The 19,763-nt window shown below is 34.0% G+C and overlaps 2 protein-coding genes across 4 annotated transcripts; one reads left to right on the top strand and one right to left on the bottom strand.

The window, feature by feature from the left end:
• The first annotated feature begins 882 nt into the window (after nt 1-882).
• LOC130635964 (serine/threonine-protein kinase 26-like) lies at nt 883-10,082 on the top strand. Its single transcript, XM_057445513.1, has 11 exons — nt 883-1,192; nt 5,044-5,132; nt 5,434-5,584; nt 6,008-6,064; nt 6,848-6,956; nt 7,067-7,221; nt 7,516-7,701; nt 7,847-7,995; nt 8,250-8,433; nt 8,565-8,692; nt 9,466-10,082. The coding sequence occupies exons 1-11, from the start codon at nt 1,175-1,177 to the stop codon at nt 9,476-9,478; spliced, it is 1,239 nt and encodes a 412-aa protein (XP_057301496.1). The 5' UTR covers nt 883-1,174; the 3' UTR covers nt 9,479-10,082.
• Nucleotides 10,083-10,625: 543 nt separating this feature from the next.
• LOC130635965 (BTB/POZ domain-containing protein KCTD8-like) lies at nt 10,626-15,106 on the bottom strand. Of its 3 annotated transcripts, none has more exons than XM_057445515.1 (2): nt 15,028-15,106; nt 10,626-12,445 (listed from the first exon to the last, which is right to left on the bottom strand). In XM_057445515.1, the coding sequence occupies exon 2, from the start codon at nt 12,423-12,425 to the stop codon at nt 11,520-11,522; it is 906 nt and encodes a 301-aa protein (XP_057301498.1). In that variant the 5' UTR covers nt 12,426-12,445; nt 15,028-15,106; the 3' UTR covers nt 10,626-11,519. The 3 variants fall into 3 exon arrangements, with proteins under 3 accessions (XP_057301498.1, XP_057301497.1, XP_057301499.1); XM_057445514.1 differs by lacking the exon at nt 15,028-15,106 and adding an exon at nt 12,825-14,575; XM_057445516.1 differs by lacking the exon at nt 15,028-15,106 and adding an exon at nt 13,734-14,575.
• Between the last annotated feature and the right edge of the window lie 4,657 nt (nt 15,107-19,763).

Here is a 19,763-nt window from a genome sequence, read left to right as displayed (position 1 = left end):
CTGTGAGTGATCATCACTACAGCGACGTAATAAAATACAATTTTTTCATAAATAAGAGAATAACTAATAATGCATTGCGTGAGGGGAATGATGCGAAACGAATCCTTACTGTTATGCGAGTTGCTGTAATATCCTGAAGATTATTATGATGTAGCGATGGTTGCGTTATAAATTAATAAATCACTTGGCTGAAATATTTAAAAAACGCAGACTTAAAGGAATTGAAATTTAACTTCAGCCTAGGTACCTTTTTTTTAAATTTCAGTTTCCATGAACATAAAGTAGTGAGAAAAATTGTACAACAGTCGCCGTTACCACTTTATCGGAAACATGTGGCAATACAACGCAAGGGAAGATGCAAAACAAATCAACAGTTGCACAACAATTAATGGAAACCCACCTTAACGCGTTCTGCTTACATTTACAAATATTTTTGATCCAATTAATAAGTACAAGTGTTAAAGAATCGCAACAATATATTCCACGGAAATTGCTGGAAGGTGCATTTATCCATGTTCCTTTCGGTCGCCACTTTTCTTTATTTTGATTTTCATCATTTCAGTGTCTGATCTTATAAATTTGTTCAAATATAATAAACATTGCACCGTAAATTTAATGATGGTCAATATTCGATACCCTAAATTTACAGGTAACTGAAGCTTCTTTTAAGATTTCATTTTCAGTTTTGCTCAGGCTAGTTTTCAGCGGGTTGCCGCGCTTCCGCAAAACAACAGAAACGAAAGCGACATTCTTCCAAAATGACTCACATCCCGAAAATAACAAGTACTTATTACAAACGATCCATTTTAGTTGCTTTGTTCCGAGAAACGATGGCGTAGCAGAAAATGTTGCTCCTAGCCAATAGCGTTTAGGATGAGGCGATTTTATGACGTCTTCTTAAGCAAATATTCATAGGCAAGATGGCGGACTTTCTGTGTAAGCAATACCCATCCCACGGAAATCAAAAGCAAATGCAGCTACTTGCTACTTTTGTGATATCATCCTAGATTTGTAGGAATATATTTGTGGAATTTTTATTTACGTGGTTAACTTTAAATTCGATCGTTTCGCAGTTTTCGTGATCGCAAGGCGTAGCCATACCTCTAGCTTGCTCTCAACTTTTTGTAAACATTGGTAACTTATGTTACGATATTCTGGATAGATGAAACGCTGAATGGCTCAAAGAAATTCGGTAATTCTTTTTTATTAGCTATTCTGTATACATATTGAAATTTGTTACTTTTAACTAGCAAACACAGGGGATCCTTATTTTATCCCACCCTTCTTCAACAATAAAATTATTCTCTGTTGAGAATGAAATACGGATGTGCTATGATAAATATTTACCTATATGTATACCCACCATCCGGATAAACTATCTGAGTTCATCACTAACATATTGCACCACGTAGTGTAGTGGTTTCATCTGCAGCTCCTAGTTCTGGGGACCGCGGAGCCACTCCTTAATAACGCCTCAGGGGACACAAGACCGAGGTTGCGTATGGCGTACTCTGATAGCGTACTTCGTGTGGCATACACCTTATAGCATATTCTGCATACTCCGCATAACATATTCTGCATAACATTCTCCTCCGTATAACTACAAAATATACACTTCGTATGTTTGCGATGGATAAAAAAGTAGCAAAATAATGTGCTTGTCTTTTTAACTTGTTCTTTATGGTGATTTTCAGTCACTCATATATTGCAATATTTCACTTTAAGAACATTCATTGGCAGACTCTGTATAGCTAAACCAAACTCTGTATGGTAGTATAAAAAACACACTTTCCTATGTCATGCTGACTCACCTAAAACGCTGTATATGTGAGAGCGGATGCAGGGTGTTTTTCAGAGTTTTCATCTGTAACCGCCCGGAAAACCCTGGCTCTGTCTGTGAAAGCACCCGAAATGTGCCCGAAATGAAGGAAGGTGCTATTTTGTCATCGTACTTACAGTGATTTTATTATTTGTCGGATTTTATTCAGCTATTTATCGAATAAATGATATAAAAATTGTCTTGCACTACCTGCTCGAAATTGAATGAATAACTTATACATCCGGGTGAAATTTTTTTTTAAAACAAATTTTTAAGTTTTAGTACACTAAGTACAACTGTCTCTATTAGTAGCCAAACTTTATATATTATTATATATATATATATAGTTAGCTCCAGCAACAATCTAGCAACTATGCCTGTCACATATTATGGTTTTGACTATAAGCCATCCCTAGAAACAACTTCACAAAACTGCCCATTAAGGTAGGCATTTGTGCATAATGATGTGAAAAACAAATCAAATAAAACATCCTATTTCTGTGATTTATTATTAAAATGGTTGCAATACTTGTCTCAGATGGAGATGGTAGCTGCTTTAAGTGCCATGTAACTTCTAGTGCTATAAAACCAGACGTGACATTAGGAAAACTTGGTGAAGCAAATTACCAAAGGGGATGTGTGAAGGAGAGCACATGTGCAAATAAATTCTTCTTCTTAAAAATATCCTCAAGCCTGTCTAGTGTCATAATAGTATGCAGTACCGCTTGAATGTAACTTTACAAGTACGCGAGTTTTACGACCTCATGTAACGATCTCATGTCAGAACAATAAGCTTTGATGAATCCTTTTGTTGTAACATGTAACATGCATGTTATTGTTTAAAAGTGGTAAAGATCACAAAGGCTATTGAAATATATTTTAGAAAAATGAACAAACAGAACACGTTAAAAGCATTTCTATCGCCGCTTTTCGTTCATAAACTTTTAAAACACGATCTAACAAAGCTTTTCTATCACCGTTTTTCGTTCTCAAATTTAGCGAAGCTTTTCTATCACTGTTTTTCATTCTTAAACTTTTAAAAAATGATCTAACGAAGCATTTTTATTGCTGTTTTTTGTTCTTAAACTTTTAAAACATGATCTAACGAAGCATTTCTATCACCGTTTTTCGTTCTTAAACTTTTAAAATGCGATCTAACGAAGCATTTTTATCACCATTTTTCGTTCTTAAAATTTTAAAATGCAATCTAACGAAACTTAAATCTTTGTTAAATTTTCTTTTCTTTCATTGATGTCTTGACGACTATAGCAATTAAGTACAACAATGGGACACACGCAGTTCACATGAGCTAATTAAATTTCGCGAACAAGACATGAACTCAATTGTTTTCAACATGCAAAAATAGCTCATGTATTTAACAATAAGTTAACAATAACAAAGAAAGTTCTGACGCTACCGAAATCTCATGCGAAGGTGATAACTATCGCGTACATGTAAAGTTACATTCAAGCGGTACTTCAGGTTACTTTGGTATTTAATTAATTATTACAAAGATAACAATACATTAAAATACTCCAGTGATGTTCATGTTGTGTGTTCTGTAAAGTGCACAAGTTTCCGTGCCGGTGAAAATGATATATTACATCATAGATGTAAGGCGCAGGATATCATGTCAAAGTCATCCATTCTTGCCAGTAAAAAGAGAATGTTGCCAAGAAAGGTGAAATCACAGAATTAAGACATTCACATAATTTAGACAGTATACGCTAGCTAGCTATATACAATAAATCATCTTCTAATATTACATGGTATTCCAAACCAAGTGTCTACTGCACTGCTTCCAGGTTTGTAAATTTAAAAGCTACTGAACTGGTACTGGATTCATAGATTGTAAAACTACTACGCTGGTAATCAAAGCTTTCTACTGGATCCTGTACAGCATCCTAACCTAGTTCCTAGCCATTCCCTTCCTTTTTACACAATGATAAATCAAAATAAAGCAAGGGAAAATAATGTGTTTATACAAAGATCTTGATCTCTAGATGGTTGTGTTTAGTTTTTTATGTGGGTAAACAAGACAATTCACAAAAAAAACAATTGGGATCTACTACCTTACTTAACTGTTCCTCTTGCTAATAACATCATCATCATCATAGTCATTCCCTATCATGGGTTGGCTAGGGTATATTAATAACCCTCTTCCAATCTGATCTACACTGTGTGAGATCTAAAATATAATTTCTCTGTGTCAAGTCTGTTCTTATACCCCCTGCCAAGTCTTTTTTGGTCTACATCTGCTCTTTGTCTTTCTCTTATCTGGATAACATCTTTAATGTTATGGATACCTAGCCTACTTCTTTGCTCATCTGAACTTTTTCTCCAAAACTGGCCTGGTCAACATATTCCCTCGTAACTGCCCATGTCTCACCTAAGTAACACCTAATTTCTCAACTATCTCTAATGAGCCACTGTTGTACATTAACTCTCTTTTTTCCTTTATATATATACTTTAAATTTTAGTCTGATCAGTATTTATAGAAACTAGTCATTACGAATAAGAAAAAGATCTTTTAAATTTGCCCTGCACTACTTGTAGTCACCATTTTGGCTCATAGACAGGCGTACCAACTTTATAAAAAAGTTTCTCAATGTTTAGTAGTTCTCAACTGTATCTCAATTAGAAAGTGAAAGCAGGTAAAATGACTGTCATCTTTTTGTTGTTGCTAATTTTTTTTTAAAAAAAGCAAATACTTGTCAATTTTTATACACACTCTCTAAAAGAAAGGTATCTTCTCTTGTTACAAAATATTTGAATAAATCATTGAATAGCAAATTTAACTTTAAATTTGCATTTTGTTTACTCCAAAACGTAAATTTTCAGGCAGAGTTTCAGTGTTCCCAATTTCTAATCACAGTTTTTCTAGGGCTGACGCCTTTGATTGGTATGGAACAAATCGTTGATTTGGTGAAATTTAGTCAACTGACAAATTGTCTGATATTACAATATTCAATCTAAATATTCCTGCACATGAAATCAAAATTCATGCTGTAACATTTCAGTTAATTAAAACTATATTTTTGATCACAAATGGGTTATGTTGCACACAATAGAGTTCAGGAAATGCGAAACTGAATCTCTATCTGTGATGCAACTTAGTTTTATTCAGATTTAAAACTCAGAAGCTAACCACTATATACAACTAATATATACACTCCAAAGATGTTAATAAACTTTTGTTTATGTACTGTTATTTTCCATTCAGGTCATGAAGCAAGAGCAAGTTGATCCAACACTTAGGTTTTCACTGCAAGAAAAAATTGGCAAAGGATCATTTGGCATAGTTTTTAAGGCGTAAGTATATTAAAAACTTTTGAAAAGTACTATGTGAACTACTGCTTTGCAAGAATTTGCACAACTTTTTGGATTTTATGTGTATTATAGCAGTGTCTTTGATTTTATAATAATATTGAGGTCAAAGGAAAGTATATTAAAATTAGTGTAGCCATTAATTTGTGTATTGATGGGTACTGACATCAGCAAAATTTTTAAACGTATATATCTCCTTAAACTTTCTTTAAATGTATACTTCAAATACATTATTTAACTGGTGTCAAAACATCTCCTTTGGGTTATAAAAAATCTTTCATTTTAGTATTGATAACAGATCTAGCAAAATTGTTGCAGCAAAGATCATTGATTTAGAAGTAGCCGAAGATGAAATTGAAGACATCCAGCAAGAAATAACTATGTTGTCTCAATGTGAAAGTGAATTTATTACCAGATACTTTGGCTCATACTTAAAGGTAATTACTAAAAAAAGTAGTATACTGCTTCAACAACATGCCCTTAAATTCTATCTTTTAATTTTTAACGACTCCAAGCATGTTGTTTAAAAGTGTTTTTGTGTATATTTTTAGTTGAATAATCCCCTAAAAAACAAACAAATAGGAAGCTATTGGGGGTTTACACCTCATGATATGGTGATACCACTTTGCACCATTACAATTTGCAGCCAATCATCATGATTTCAGTATATATAATTAATTGCGTTCTATACTAGTCGATGACCCGTGGGAAAATCCACGTGTTCACCCGTCCTCTATTCACCGCAATTCGTATATCTCGCTACAGCGGTTACCATTTTTTTCCGTGACAGACAGACGCATACGGGTATTATAATACAGATGTAAAAAATATAAAAACTTAATTTTATATTATTATTTTAGGGCACCAAGTTATGGATTATAATGGAATATTTAAGTGGTGGATCTGCTTTAGATTTGGTAAGTATATATATCATTATTTTTTTGAAATACATTATTTTATAAAGTAAAAATACACGTTACTGAAAATGTCCAAAACATTAACAATATTATCAGTTACACATTAACAGCTAAATGGTTAAATGCTAGTAACAGTTTTTCTGAAATTTTTAATTTCTTGCAAAGGTCCACGTTTTTAAGTTTTCCACGCCACGTTATCTTGAATTTAAGAGAAAAACGTTCTGAAATGGCGCCTCCAAAAAAACCTCCTAAAGGCCCTACAATATGGACCCAAAATATAGATTCTCCCTCAAATTTCCAAAAGATGTTTATGGCGACATATTTTCTGGAACAGTAGCTTTTTTTGTTACTCCGTTTTATGTGACAGAAAATAAAGCATATGTTTATTATTACTGCAATTTGAATAGGACAGCCACTGGCATTTAAAAGAAAAGACTTGATTATTAGTAACTCCTTATTTCGTCCTAGGATTTGGCAAAATCTGAAATATGGAATACTTTTTCTACGTTTTTAAGTATTATATTCTAAAGTTTGACCACAATACCTAAATTCTCAATCCTTAATTCTCCTAAAACCTAAAATTATGAAGTTTTAAATCTGTGGCTGCTCGAAGAATGCATTGGTGGTTTTTAATTTTTAATTTCGTTCATAATATGGTTTTTCTCCATTTTGTGTCTTATCTTAATAAAATGGTAAAATACATTTTATTAGCTTATATAACCAACCGATTCATGTTCTGATTTCTTTACCAGTACTTACATGACCCCTTTCTATGATTTTTAGATGAAGGCTGGCCCTTTCGATGAAATTTATATACCTGTCATATTAAGAGAAGTTCTAAAAGGACTTGAGTACCTACACTCAGAGAGAAAGCTTCACCGTGATATCAAAGGTGAGTAACTCACATGCTGTTGTTTAAATTAACATTACAGTTGCAACATTTTCATTATGCTCTATCATAACTGTACGTTCAATTGTACGTGTTTTTTTTTTACCTTTCAGCTGCCAACGTTTTACTCTCTGAGCATGGTGATGTGAAAATAGCAGATTTTGGTGTAGCTGGCCAACTGACCTCAAATAACAAATTAGAAACGTTTGTTGGCACACCGTTTTGGATGGCACCCGAAGTAATAAAACAATCGCAATACGATACAAAGGTAAACTGCATATATAGTTTTATATCATATTATTTCTGTTCTTATTAAGAACTAAGAAAAGTGGGCCTATCAGAATAGAAGAGATGCTTCAAATTTAGCCATCTGACTTGAGTAAAGACAGCAAGACTCCCACACAAAATTGTGGAAGTCTTGCTGTCTTTTTTTTTCTCATTTGAACAGTATCGAGACCACAAACTAATCAGTTTTGTTTTTGTGCTTGTTTGTATACTTTTTTGCGATTTGTTAGGTTTTTGTTGAAAACAGTCACCTCTGATTTGTTTTGTTTCATTGTAGGCTGATATATGGTCGTTAGGAATCACCGCTATTGAGCTAGCTAAAGGTGAACCACCCCACGCTGATCTACATCCTATGAGAGTTCTATTTTTAATACCAAAAAACAACCCTCCAGAATTGACTGGAAATTTCAGTAAATTTTTTAAAGATTTTGTAGCATGCTGTTTGAACAAAGACCCGGTAGAGGTGAGACTATTTATTTGTTAGTGCACATGCGTGTATTAAGCTGGGCGATGTATATGTTAGATACCTGTGAAAAACAGAAACCTTAAAATATGATAGTTTGTAGCCACTAACGCTGTTTCTGTTATTTTAATTTTTGATTTGATAGAGATTATCAGCGAAGGAGTTGCTGAAACAAAAGTTTATCACGAGAGCGTCACGTAAGACGGTTATATTGACGGAATTAATTGATCGACACCGACGTTGGCGGCAAAGTGGTGGCGACGACGGCGATAATTCTGACGACGAGTCGTTAATGTATGTTATTATAATAATACGGCTTCACTATTTTCTGTATTCGAGTGTGCAATTTGAATCAAAAATCTATATTGGGATTTAAAAAAAAAATTAATTAATTGAAGACGTCAAAAACAACTCACTTGGTAATTTTAATGGGTTGGGGGGTGGGGGGGGGGGGGGGTGGTCAAGAAAATTTATTAGGGCAAGGTTTTTTTAATTGTGTGACAGTGGTTACGTCAAGTATCCAGAAACTTAGTCCTTTCGTTATTTAGAAACCAAACACAACGCGATAATTCAACTGATCCGTGGATATTTACAGTAAAGGCGCATCCTGATGGACGAAAGAATTCAGAACACAATAAAAAAAATTATTCCGTTGAGGCTGACCTAGCGAAAGTGTCTTCCGTACCTCAATCGGCATCACTACACAGACTTTTGTTACCCATTTTAGCACAGGTTAGTCGGTCCTGGTTATGCTATTCCTTTTACGGGTGTTTTTTTATACTTCGTTCAACTCAAATAAACACTCCACCTGATCTGTTTTTTCTCGTACACGCGTATCTACCTCCTCTTGTTTCACATTTTAGTTAAAGGTAAAGCATCAAAGTAGGAATTCAGTTATTGAAGAACTAGAAAACACTATAAGCACAGTTGAAAAACAATCTCCGGGTATCTGCGATGCCTTCATAGGAGAAGTCACCGACATCGTAAAAAGGTGAGCACTCCTCCGTTTTGCTGAAAAACAATCTTCCGACACGACTAAATTGTCAAGGACAGTTTCCGCTGGCGTAACGACGTCTGCCAGCGATGTATCTGCAGATTTTTGCTGCACTGAGATATGTAAAAAAAAGACATTGTGTATAATATTTGGGTATTTGTGTTCGACTCGGATGTGTAAGCTATGCGACGCTAAAATAACGCATTGACGTCATGCAAGCATATATGACGTTGTGCCTTATGTTCGCATGTTTTTTTCACGGAACAACATTTTATACATTCAGTAATGTGCCTAAGTAAAACTGGCCTTTCTATACACTCTGCCGCATGCGTATAACACTTCGTTAATAATTGTAAGTATATATTTGATTTATAACCTGAAAGGAACGTGGTCTTTGCGATATTTTAAATCTGTAAAGAATTCGAATTAAATTATGATGATTTTTTACGCTTTAAAAAACAACTCAAAAATATTTCAATTTAACAGGTATTTGTCGAATTGTATACATGTGAATTTACTAAAGGTAGTGTATCCATGGCTCTATTTAAATACTATGTATGTTTGTCCATGGTTAAATTAATACGAGCGTTGGTAAAATGCTGGGTTTTTTTTCGTTGTGTTTATTGGCTTAGCAGCAGTGCAGCATATGAAAATATTTAATAATATACGGGTCCTGAACAAAGTTAATGAAAGTTAGGTAGTAGGTTTTAACCTATGGCTGTACTGCGGGTCTGCTACGTGTGTAATTTAACATTTTATTTTATATTTAGTATCAACGACTAATTGACACTAACAAAACTAACACCACTGGAATTTTCACGTCGTTTGTTTACTTCTGACGCCGTGTTCATAAATGAGATGCACGACACGACGGGGAAACGTAACAAGATGTCACAGGAACATACTGATATACGTGACAACTCACACGATACTTTCCTACATTTTCATGTTCCCGTAACATGCAGTCGTAAACACCGGCACCGTACTTGAAAAACCGGGGTTTTTACTGTAGTTGGCAACTCGGGTTTTTATCGAAATTTTTCGAATTCAATAACAAAGTATTTCCATTTTTTTTCTACAAAATGATCATTTACTAACATTTTTGGTGAGTTTCTTCATCCAATATTAAAATCGTTAATAAATTTTTATGAACAAAATTATTATTATTCAACAAATTGGGTGTTTTTTTTGTTTCGACAGAGATTGACTTGCTATCGCTTAAAAGTCAGAATTGGGTTTTTTAGTTTCGGATCAATTTAACCCGGGCGGTTGACCGTACGTATGGACATCGGACTACATTTTGTAACTATGTAATTTGCACGGCAACGATAACTTGAGTTTTCTGTATATGACCTGTAGTTACGTAATTTTATTATTTATATGTCAATATTTTTGTACCTGTCTCGATGGAACAACGGCTTGTCGATTAATCAGACAAGACTAGCAAAACTGAACTACAGTGGACTCTCTATAACTCCCACGGGGATTTGGAAACCGTTCGAGGTATAAGAGGTTCAGGTAATAGAGAGTTGGAAGTTTTTCCAAATTTTGTATAAATGGCCAATTAAGCGTAATTGTTCTCCCTTCCATGGAATCTGGACGAAATCCTTCTTTGTACAGGATAAAATCTCGACCTTGTAGGCTAAGAGCGGACTGAAAAAATAAAAATACAAAATATTTTATCTCAACGATTTATTCTTGGGAAGAAAAGAAATCCAAAATTAGAGTTTGCGTTCTTGCATGAAGGACATCTTTTTCAACAGTTTGATTTAAGTCCTAAAAGTGTGCAAAAACTGTTTGCATCATATAAAAGTTCTAGATACACGTTCGAGTTATAGAGAGGAAATATCTGTAGAGACCAATAAAAAAAACGTTCGAGTTAAGGAGAGATTCGAGTTATAGGGGTTCGAATTATAGAGTACAGGAAATATTTTTGGACGAAAACTTTAAACTCCACATAAATAAATACAACTTACAGGTTCGTTTTTTAACGTTTTCGCCATATACTGTGTTAGAGGAAATAAACACTTTAATTCGTTACCTATTCCTAATAATTTGGCTGTCAGAGAGTGGTTACACATCCTTTTCAAAGGCTAAGTTTTCGTCCAACATATTTTTGTGTTAATTCCCGATCCTCCCCTAAGTTGATTTCTAAAAATTAATTGCACCCAATTTTAGTAAAACGTTTTTCAGCAAGATTTTGTTGACGATGGCTGAAGGTGTGCTACCTTATTGGACAAAACATATTAGAGTAAGGACATTCTCCAAGGTTGACAAAAAAATGACTAAATTTTGTCCGATAAGTCCGACAATTCGTGTTTTTACACATTTCGTTGCCCTTGGAATTTAAATTCTCTATTATTTTCCGCAAAAGTAATTAAATTGATAAATCTCTATATTAACCTGTTTCTGTCTGTGTGAAAAAAATCATGGTAAGAAAACAAGAAACAGCAAATGCGATGTATTTTTAATCCATTTTGTTGCAACAAATTTTGAGGAAAAGCGACCCTGTAGATTTCTCTACGAGCTAACGACTATACCGTCGTCTGTCTGTCTGCCGTAAGTGAAAATGGTAGCAGCCATTAACGAATTTTTTTTGGAAAACTAACAAAGCAATTCCTGACTTCATTAAAAATAGATATACTCGAGGGAGATTTAGTGAACATTTATAGAACTTGACCTTTAAAAGAATTTTGTAGCTGAAACTATGTAATACATTTTTAATGTTGTCTATATTTCAAGAAGCTGTCAACAGTTCTTGTAATGTCAGGCCTCGTGTCTCTTAATTTTTGTTTCTTATAAGAAAAAAAAACGAGCAGGAGCGTTACGTTACATATTTTTTCTTGTTGGATCCACGAAACATGAATAAATAGTTCGTGACATGATTCCGACGGTTTGATTTATCTCCGCCATTTTGTTGACTCGTTTTGCCAAGGGCCGTCGTAAACTGGTTAGTGGCTTGCAAATCGAAACCATTTGTTTGCAATCTCTCAAAACAACAAATTGTTGTGGTGTGCATGATTAACATTCGGCATGAATATCGGTCGCTCTCAACGTTTGAATCCCGGTCCATGCTAAGTGATGGACCAAATATGGCACGACAAGTTCCAACGTGACCAGCAACCGAAATTAAGGAAGTCCTTCTGAACACAAGTTCAATATTATCTCTAGTCCGCGTGTTATATGCTGAATGCTCGGTAATAGTTACAAACGAACCTTTAAATCGTCTCGCATCTATTTGGTTTTGTAGTAACCAAGACAAATTTGTTAGCTTGTAAAAATTCGCTTCGGCTAATAAAATTGACAGCTCAGTGTATCCAGACGGTACAGACAGTTCACCTGTTCGTAAGTAATCGAGAACGAATGCAAACAAATCACCGTTTCTATCAATAAAAATTCTGCCTTGCTGATCTCTAACTTTTGAAATTTCTGGGAAGTTACTTAGCAACGAGTTTTCACGTGATAATGTCCCTTTTGACACGACGTATGTAATTCCCCCCACATTCAGCTCAAATGATTTGCTACATTGAAGTGGCCTATATATTGAATTTGTTAGTCTGAGTTCGCGTTCAGGCTCTTTTTCCTCTTCACTTCGAGTCCTCCATTTTAAACCCCTAAGAGGTTTGTGTGATACGAGACTGTTTGATTCGCAACTTACTGGAGCTGAAAGACTGAAAGATAGAGGCTTCAAACGAGCTCTTCCAATTAGTTCTTTATTACCGTCTGTCATAACTTTTCACTTGTATTTATCTGGAAAAAAATCACATTAAAATAAATTTACTTGTCATACGCAGGACATTAGGTGTGTTATGTGAATGCTTTAAATCGCCCCAGGACCTATTAATTCTTATTCCAGTAAAATAAAAAAGTAAACTGCCCCTGTAACCTCGTTTCCAAGATGGTACGGCAACTTAGCGGTAGCGAGTACGGGGGCGGGTTTACTGACACGAAGTGGCTTTAATAACATTTATTCCACACTTTCGCGACGCTACAAACAAAAACAAAAAAAACTAAGTTACAAACTACGTATAAAATAACAGAAATTAAACCTAACTACAAAATTCCTGATGCCGAACGCCCAATACAATATAAAGAAGAAATAACACATACGACAAAAACATATACTTACTACAACACAAAAATCCCAACGTTTCACCTTTACAATAGCACACACAAAGCCACTAGCGCTTACTTGACGTTTAACCGGCCTAGATGCCAAAAAAATAAGAACCCTTGGGGGACGACGTTGAATCATGTGAGCAGACGGGTTCAGTGTTACTTCCAAGGTTTATCAAAGAGTTCTGCAGAAGAGATTGTTTTAGCGCAGATTAACTGGAGAATTTGTTTAAAGATTAAAAATAAGTCGACATTAAGTGCCAAAGCGATTTTTTTTCCAAAGTTGTCAAGAAAACTCTAAATGCAGTTTCATGCGGATAAAAAAATTTTGCAAATCATGTAAAATCTATTTTGCGCCATTGAATTTTCGCTCAAGTATCCGTCCATTTTTTTCTTAACTGAGTTAACGTGGTAAATCTTCGACATGGAGTGGCACGAAAATAAAATTAAAATAACAGCGCATAAATATATCAGAACATATACTTACTTACCTGCACTAAAGGACAAGCTTTAATATTTTTCGTTTAAACGATTTTTATAAATGATAGGATCGGTAATTTAAAATCTTATTAAATATTCTGTTTGCCTAACCTTCTTTGAAAAAACTAAAAATTAGCCCATTAACTTTTGTGTTCATTTCCAAGCCGACATAAAGAGAACATATTTATTTTAATGATTTCTCCAATTACAGAAGAGTTTTACATAATTTTAATTCATCGAGATTTCCTTCCCCTATTTTTTCACTTTTATATTTTCATAGTTTGCATGAGATTTAATATTTATAATCTTCAAGCGATTTTTTACCACATTCTGAATTTCTTTTTACCTAGTTCATCCTAAACTCCGTATACTTTAGAACCATGTTTTTAAAAGTTATTGCCCCAAAAGTATGAGAGCATCCCATATAAATATTTTTGCCTACCTTTTTCTCCAACTTTACCAGGAAAAGCTAAACATCGTAAAGCTGATTCGGAATTAACGGCCGATGTAAAACAAAGTCTGCGGCCCTGGCTACGAAGTTGGAATGATTTAACGCAAATATTTCTAAAATATTTTCTTAACCTTTTGGATAGCTAAGTTTACCAACATTAAAAATAATAGCATGGAAGCAGTTTAGTTAATGATTGAATGCACGGGAATTAAATGCTTTTGTGTGAAAATAAAAGAAGCGCAAAAAATTCTCCAAAGATTTAAGATAATATCAAGCGAAGGTTTTCTAGCCAACTTTTAAAGTTAACAAAAAGCATCTACTCCCCAACACTTCGCAGTAAGGTAGATAAGTATCGTGCTAATATCCCGCTTTCTAACATGATGGGATTACAGAGTAGTCCACGTAAAAAGTTTCATATTGACACGTCAGTAACAAATAGATTCACATTTTTAGGGTATGAGTTTGACCAAATAACTTAAGTGCGCTATAAAATCCTGGGTCTGCTTTGAAAATTACCAGTGAAAATTGACAAATTCAAATTACGTAACGAATTTTAAAATTTGCCATTCTGGCGCCCAATGTATTTTGTGGATCCTGGTAGAACCACAAGTACTGGGGCAAAATATTTATCTAGATAAGGTGTTCATATTTTCTTCTAGGCCTGACAAAAGCTGAGTGCAAAATACAGAAAATATAATTCTTTTGAACGCAAGTTTAAGTTTAAATTTTGGTGAGTTTCCTGCTTTCAACCTCGTCCCCAGGGCATCTTGTATCTTTTCTGACCCTCTGGGGGGACGGCAATAAAAGAGACAACAGACGCTGCGAACGAGGTTATCCTGCTTTATCTATGGATATCCGCCATCTTTACTCGTTGCTTTGGTAACCTTATATGGAATTTTAGTGTGGGTGCAAAAAAACACGTGGTTGCTGTTAAGCAAACTGTTGCAAAAATTACAATTTAAAGTTTATTCCTGCAAACTTTTTTTCTAAGACTATGTTCACACATTGCAGATAAATGTCGTTCCGAAATAACTTTTGTTGCAGGTAGGCCTCTCGTTCACACGGTTTCAAAGCTATCCGATATGCGAAACGGAATAATTCTGCTAGAAATGTGAAATGATTCCGCTCTTCTGGTTTTCAAAAAATGTGTTCTCACGTCATTTCGGAGCAAAACAATTCTTGAATGAAACTTATTCGCAATGTGTGAACATAGTCTAAAAGAATAGATACTAGAAGAAAAAAATTATATAAAAAATATTACGAGCAAAAGGAAAAACAATGCTACCTGGTCTGTTCCTGTGATATATAAAAAAAGGCTCTCACAAAATCATTTTTCACTAAACATTTTTTTATTTGCTTTTTTTTTCAATAGGTTGTATTCATTTTCTTTACTTTTTCAGCTGCGCAATGTTTGATTCTCAATTTAATATTTAATTAGAAAAAAAACAAGAAGCCCTGGGGGCTCTAAGAATTTCCGCGCGCTACCAAAATATTTGATGAAAACCTGCTAATTCGTTGTGTTATTGTGCCAAACATTCGAAGGGGTTTGGTGCATGAACCTCTGAAGATAAAGCCCATCAGTGACATTATATCTTACAACAAACGCAAACAAAACGAAACGTGTCATAATAAACTTACATTTTAAAAGAAATTGCTAACAAAAAATACAGCCTATCATTCATGGTTGAAAGTCTTGCGATTGAAACGTTTATGGTCTTAAACGGCATTAGTTGACAAAAAATCAAAATTTTGATGTGACCATCATTTTCAGCATACTTTTTTTGTCAATTGTGCCAAAATTTGTCAAAAATAAAGTAGTTTATTTTTAGACCAATTTTTGCCTAAAATGACATTTAGGTAACAACAAATCAAAATTTTGATGTCACCATCATGTTCAGCATACTTTATTTGTTTACTGTGCCAAATTTTGTTAAAAATAAAGTAGTTTTAATTTTTGGACCTATTTTGGCCTGAAATGACATTTAGGTAAGAAGAAATCAAAATAATGATGTCACCATCATGTTCAGCATACTTTATTTGTTAACTGTTCCAAATTTTGTTAAAAATAAAGTAGTTCTAATTTTTGGACCAATTTTGGCCTAAAATGACATTTAGGTGACAAAAATCAAAATTATTATGTCACCATTATGTTCAGCATACTTTTTTTGTTAACTGTGCCGAATTTTGTCGAAAACAAATACCAATTTTGGCCTGAAGCGTCAATACTAGACTTCCCAGTAGTTAAGGAGCTTGGGTACGAAGTTTACATCTGTGACGGACCAACGTGAAATCCCAGGGTCGATTTTTTCTCAAAAAATGCTCCGAAAGAAAAAAACGATGGTTTTAAAGAATTTCCTACGCCTTCGGGCGCGGAAATTCAATTACTTCCAATAAATTAAAATTCATTTTTTAAACTCATATTTGACTAAGAGAATATTTCTTTATTTCTAAATTCAGCGCAAAAGTAACGTCACAAAATGAATGTTCCATACTCTCCTTTTTCAGAGCCTAACTCGTTATGTAGACTGTAGCAGTGTTTTGTTTCTGTGTAGCCGTGGACTTCCTCTCTGGAAAATTTTCCCTCCACTATGCTCGCGGTATATTTTTTCAATGGGGCCAGGTTGATTTTCTAAAACTCATGTGACCTTAACTGAGCGCTGTATTTTAATTAAATGAGAGAACAATGCACTTTTCCCCTCACTCTCAGCCGTAAGCATTCTCTTGTGGACAGAAGTATTTCATATAAAGAAAAGCAGGGGAAAATTTTGGAGTACGAAAAACAAAGCATCTGTGATTTTTCGACAAATATGGTTGAAAGTTTGAAAAGATAAAAAAGAAGTGATGGGATGATATCACACACGTCAATTAGTAGATTTCAGAACGATTTTTTGCGGACAAAAGCGGACAACCGCAAACGGAAATAGAGTTTGGCGTGCCTTCTGGTTTGGTAATTGTTCAATGCTCTAATACAAAAGAATATCCTTCTCTTTTATTAAAAGAGATTAAGTTTCACCAATTTTGGCAACAACCTTAATATTCCTTCATGTTTGGCAACTTTGTGAAACCTTTTGAGTAAAGATTATGTTTCGTAACTTTAAAAGAGATTAGCGGATAATTTATGGAGTCAGACCCCTGTTGTGTATTCTTACAATTTTGTTTAAGAAGACTCCTATCAATTTATCTATTTTTTAATTTTCTTAATATTTTGTATATTAGCAGTTGCAAGTATACCTACAATCTCAGCTTCAAGTTAAGAAACATTGTGGAAAAAGACATGAATCGGTAAAAAACAAAGTTTCACCCTCGTTTTCAGGGATTTTCGTCGTTTTGATATGAAAATATTTTTCGCCGTCCTCTATCACATCGAAAAGGCAGAAAACCCTGTGGACGAGGTTGACCAAAGTTTATGCTTTTTCTATCTATCAAGAAATTAATATTTCACATTTTTATCTTTTAACGTGCATCATTTTTCGCGCCAATTATATCAAGGAAATTGATTACATTTAGGGCAGCATAATAGTGAACTAAACTGTGGCTACTAAATCAAACAGTTAAAGAAATCTGTGATAACGGCTGTTGTGATACGCGCTAACCACTCTATTGAATCTCTTTTGCAGTGAAGAACAAAAAAAATTAAATATTTGACAAATAGATCTTAGTAGACATATTTGTGTTAGCAACACAACATTTCCTTAAAGGTAGAAAAAGTTAGTCAATGCGAATCAAAAGGTCTGCGGCTTCTTAAAGGTTAAATTAGCCTGGAAAATTCTGAAATTTGAAGTAGGTATTGAAAACCGAGAATTATGGGATAAACAAATCATTGAGTATCCTGAATCTCAATTATTTAACCTGCAATGTTTAAATACAACTAAATAAATTAAAAATTTTTACATATATTATTCTAAAAAAATATTTTTAAAACTGATCTGAAAAAATTCTGGAATTTCCAGGATACACATTCCGTTATGTATAAACTTGACGATTCGAATATAATAATTTCTAAAATTCAATTTCAATAAACGAAGTTAATTCAGTCATTAAATCAGCGATAAATAGCTACATATTAGCATGTTCCAGTTTTTATACCTTCACAATTTACTCTCTTGTTGGAGATATTTTGAAAACGCTGATGGTGGATGGTTTGATAACAGCCAGTCTAAAAAAGAAAGGGCGTTTTGAAAACGAGAAACAAGAACACAACTTTACCATTAACTGAACTATCTAATGCCAGGTTGTTTAATTAATGTCTCTTTAACCTCTCTTTTTGGTTTGAACGGCGAATTTATTAAAAAGATACAAATCAATGTCATGTGATGCACAAAGTATATATAAATATATAAATTTAATCAAGCTGGCTTTTGAAATCTATGTAAAACGAGAAGTAGGTAATGCATATGATCCATTCCGCTCAATTCAATTCCTGACAAAGAAAATTTCTGTGACGTTACACGACCCATTTTGTCGAATTTGAATAATTAAATTAGAAAATTGGATCGTTTATTATCCTTTTTTGATTTGATTTCTCAAAATTTAATTTCGTTTTGGAAAGTCTGATAAGTTAACAATTTTTCATTTTAAAAAAACCGATTGGTCAATTTATAGGGACAACGGTGCATATGTGTGGTATATTAGTATTAGTTAACCTGTGCATTATCTTACCAAGTGCTGCAAATTTAATGGATAGAGTGGGACTTGAACCCACAATCTCTTTACTTGATTGGCCAATGTTTCGTTTGACAAGTCCAAAAAGTTGACCATATCAACTTTTATAATCTCAAATTTGAGAAAATGAATTCAACAAGTTGAAAAAAAAGGTAAACACACAATTCAATTTATCGAATTCCAATAAATGACACTTTTCGTGAGATATTTTGAAAAAGGGTGACAAAGGAAATTGTGATATCCCACCAAACAGTAACAAATTTGTAAACTATTTTTGGAAAGTTATCGAGAATTGTCGTACTTTTAATTTTTTGTTATAATTTACACACTTTTTATGTTCTTCAGCTAATAACAGAAGTTTAAAAACTATTAGTCATATGTCGATAGACAAAAATCACAGGGCAAAAAAGTTCGGTTCAGAATATTAGAGATAAAGTGCGGAAGTATGATTTTATCAGTGCGATTTTCAACCAAATCACACCGCGTTTTTTAAGCCCTTGTATTTGAAGAAATTATTGTATGGTAATTCTTAGGTCATAACCATCTGCTATTCGTCGGAAAGAAATGGATAGAAAGTGAAGCAGTGAGACCTTTACAGATTAGATATTTCCACAACTCGTTATTCCCTATCGGATATCGGTGTGCTCTACTCTCTGCATAACAGTAAAAAGCGAACTAGACATTTTTGCCATGACAACGAACATCTTATTTGCTATTGTAACTTAATGACGTCAAATTGAAAATATGTGATAACATTCGACGTCAGTTTTAAATCTTCCTCTTCCGTCTTAAAAAAGATAGTGAAGAGTCGCGTTGATCGCCAAAGAGTCGAAAAACTGTTTTACTGAAGTAAATAAAGTAGAAAAGAGAGAATTGGATAAAGATGAGTTATCAATCTCATTTTAAGTTATACCTTCAGGTTAGTTGTTTTGAGTCCGAATTGAAAATATGTTAAAAGTACACCAGCAAAAACTTACTTTAAGAATGATTTCACATGTACGTAGTCGGGATCAGGACTTAACCCCTTACCTTTCTGAACAGCTATCCTCGTGTCTTTGTGAATCAATGCAATGCCTTTGTTTACTTAATTTTCGTTAAATAAAGACATTGCATTGCCATGATTCCACAAAGCCACGAAGCCCATGCATATGAAAAGCCTCCGAAGCCACTAAACCGAACTCACGAAGCCACAAAGCCTTCTTTGAGAAGTTAAGAGTTATTTAAGAAAATGTTCAACATCATAAACATGTTTAATTGAACAGAACAGTCTTTGCTACGCGTATAAATGCGATGTCATTTTTGTTCTCAGAGTCTGTTGCCCTTAGCCCTTATGGCAAAGGCAAAATATGCTGGGGATAA

The sequence above is a fragment of the Hydractinia symbiolongicarpus genome, chromosome 3, assembly GCF_029227915.1.
Source record: "Hydractinia symbiolongicarpus strain clone_291-10 chromosome 3, HSymV2.1, whole genome shotgun sequence".
Taxonomy (NCBI): domain Eukaryota; kingdom Metazoa; phylum Cnidaria; class Hydrozoa; order Anthoathecata; family Hydractiniidae; genus Hydractinia; species Hydractinia symbiolongicarpus.
Note: the sequence above shows the minus strand (reverse complement) of the source record. Positions and strands in the feature narration are given on the sequence as shown.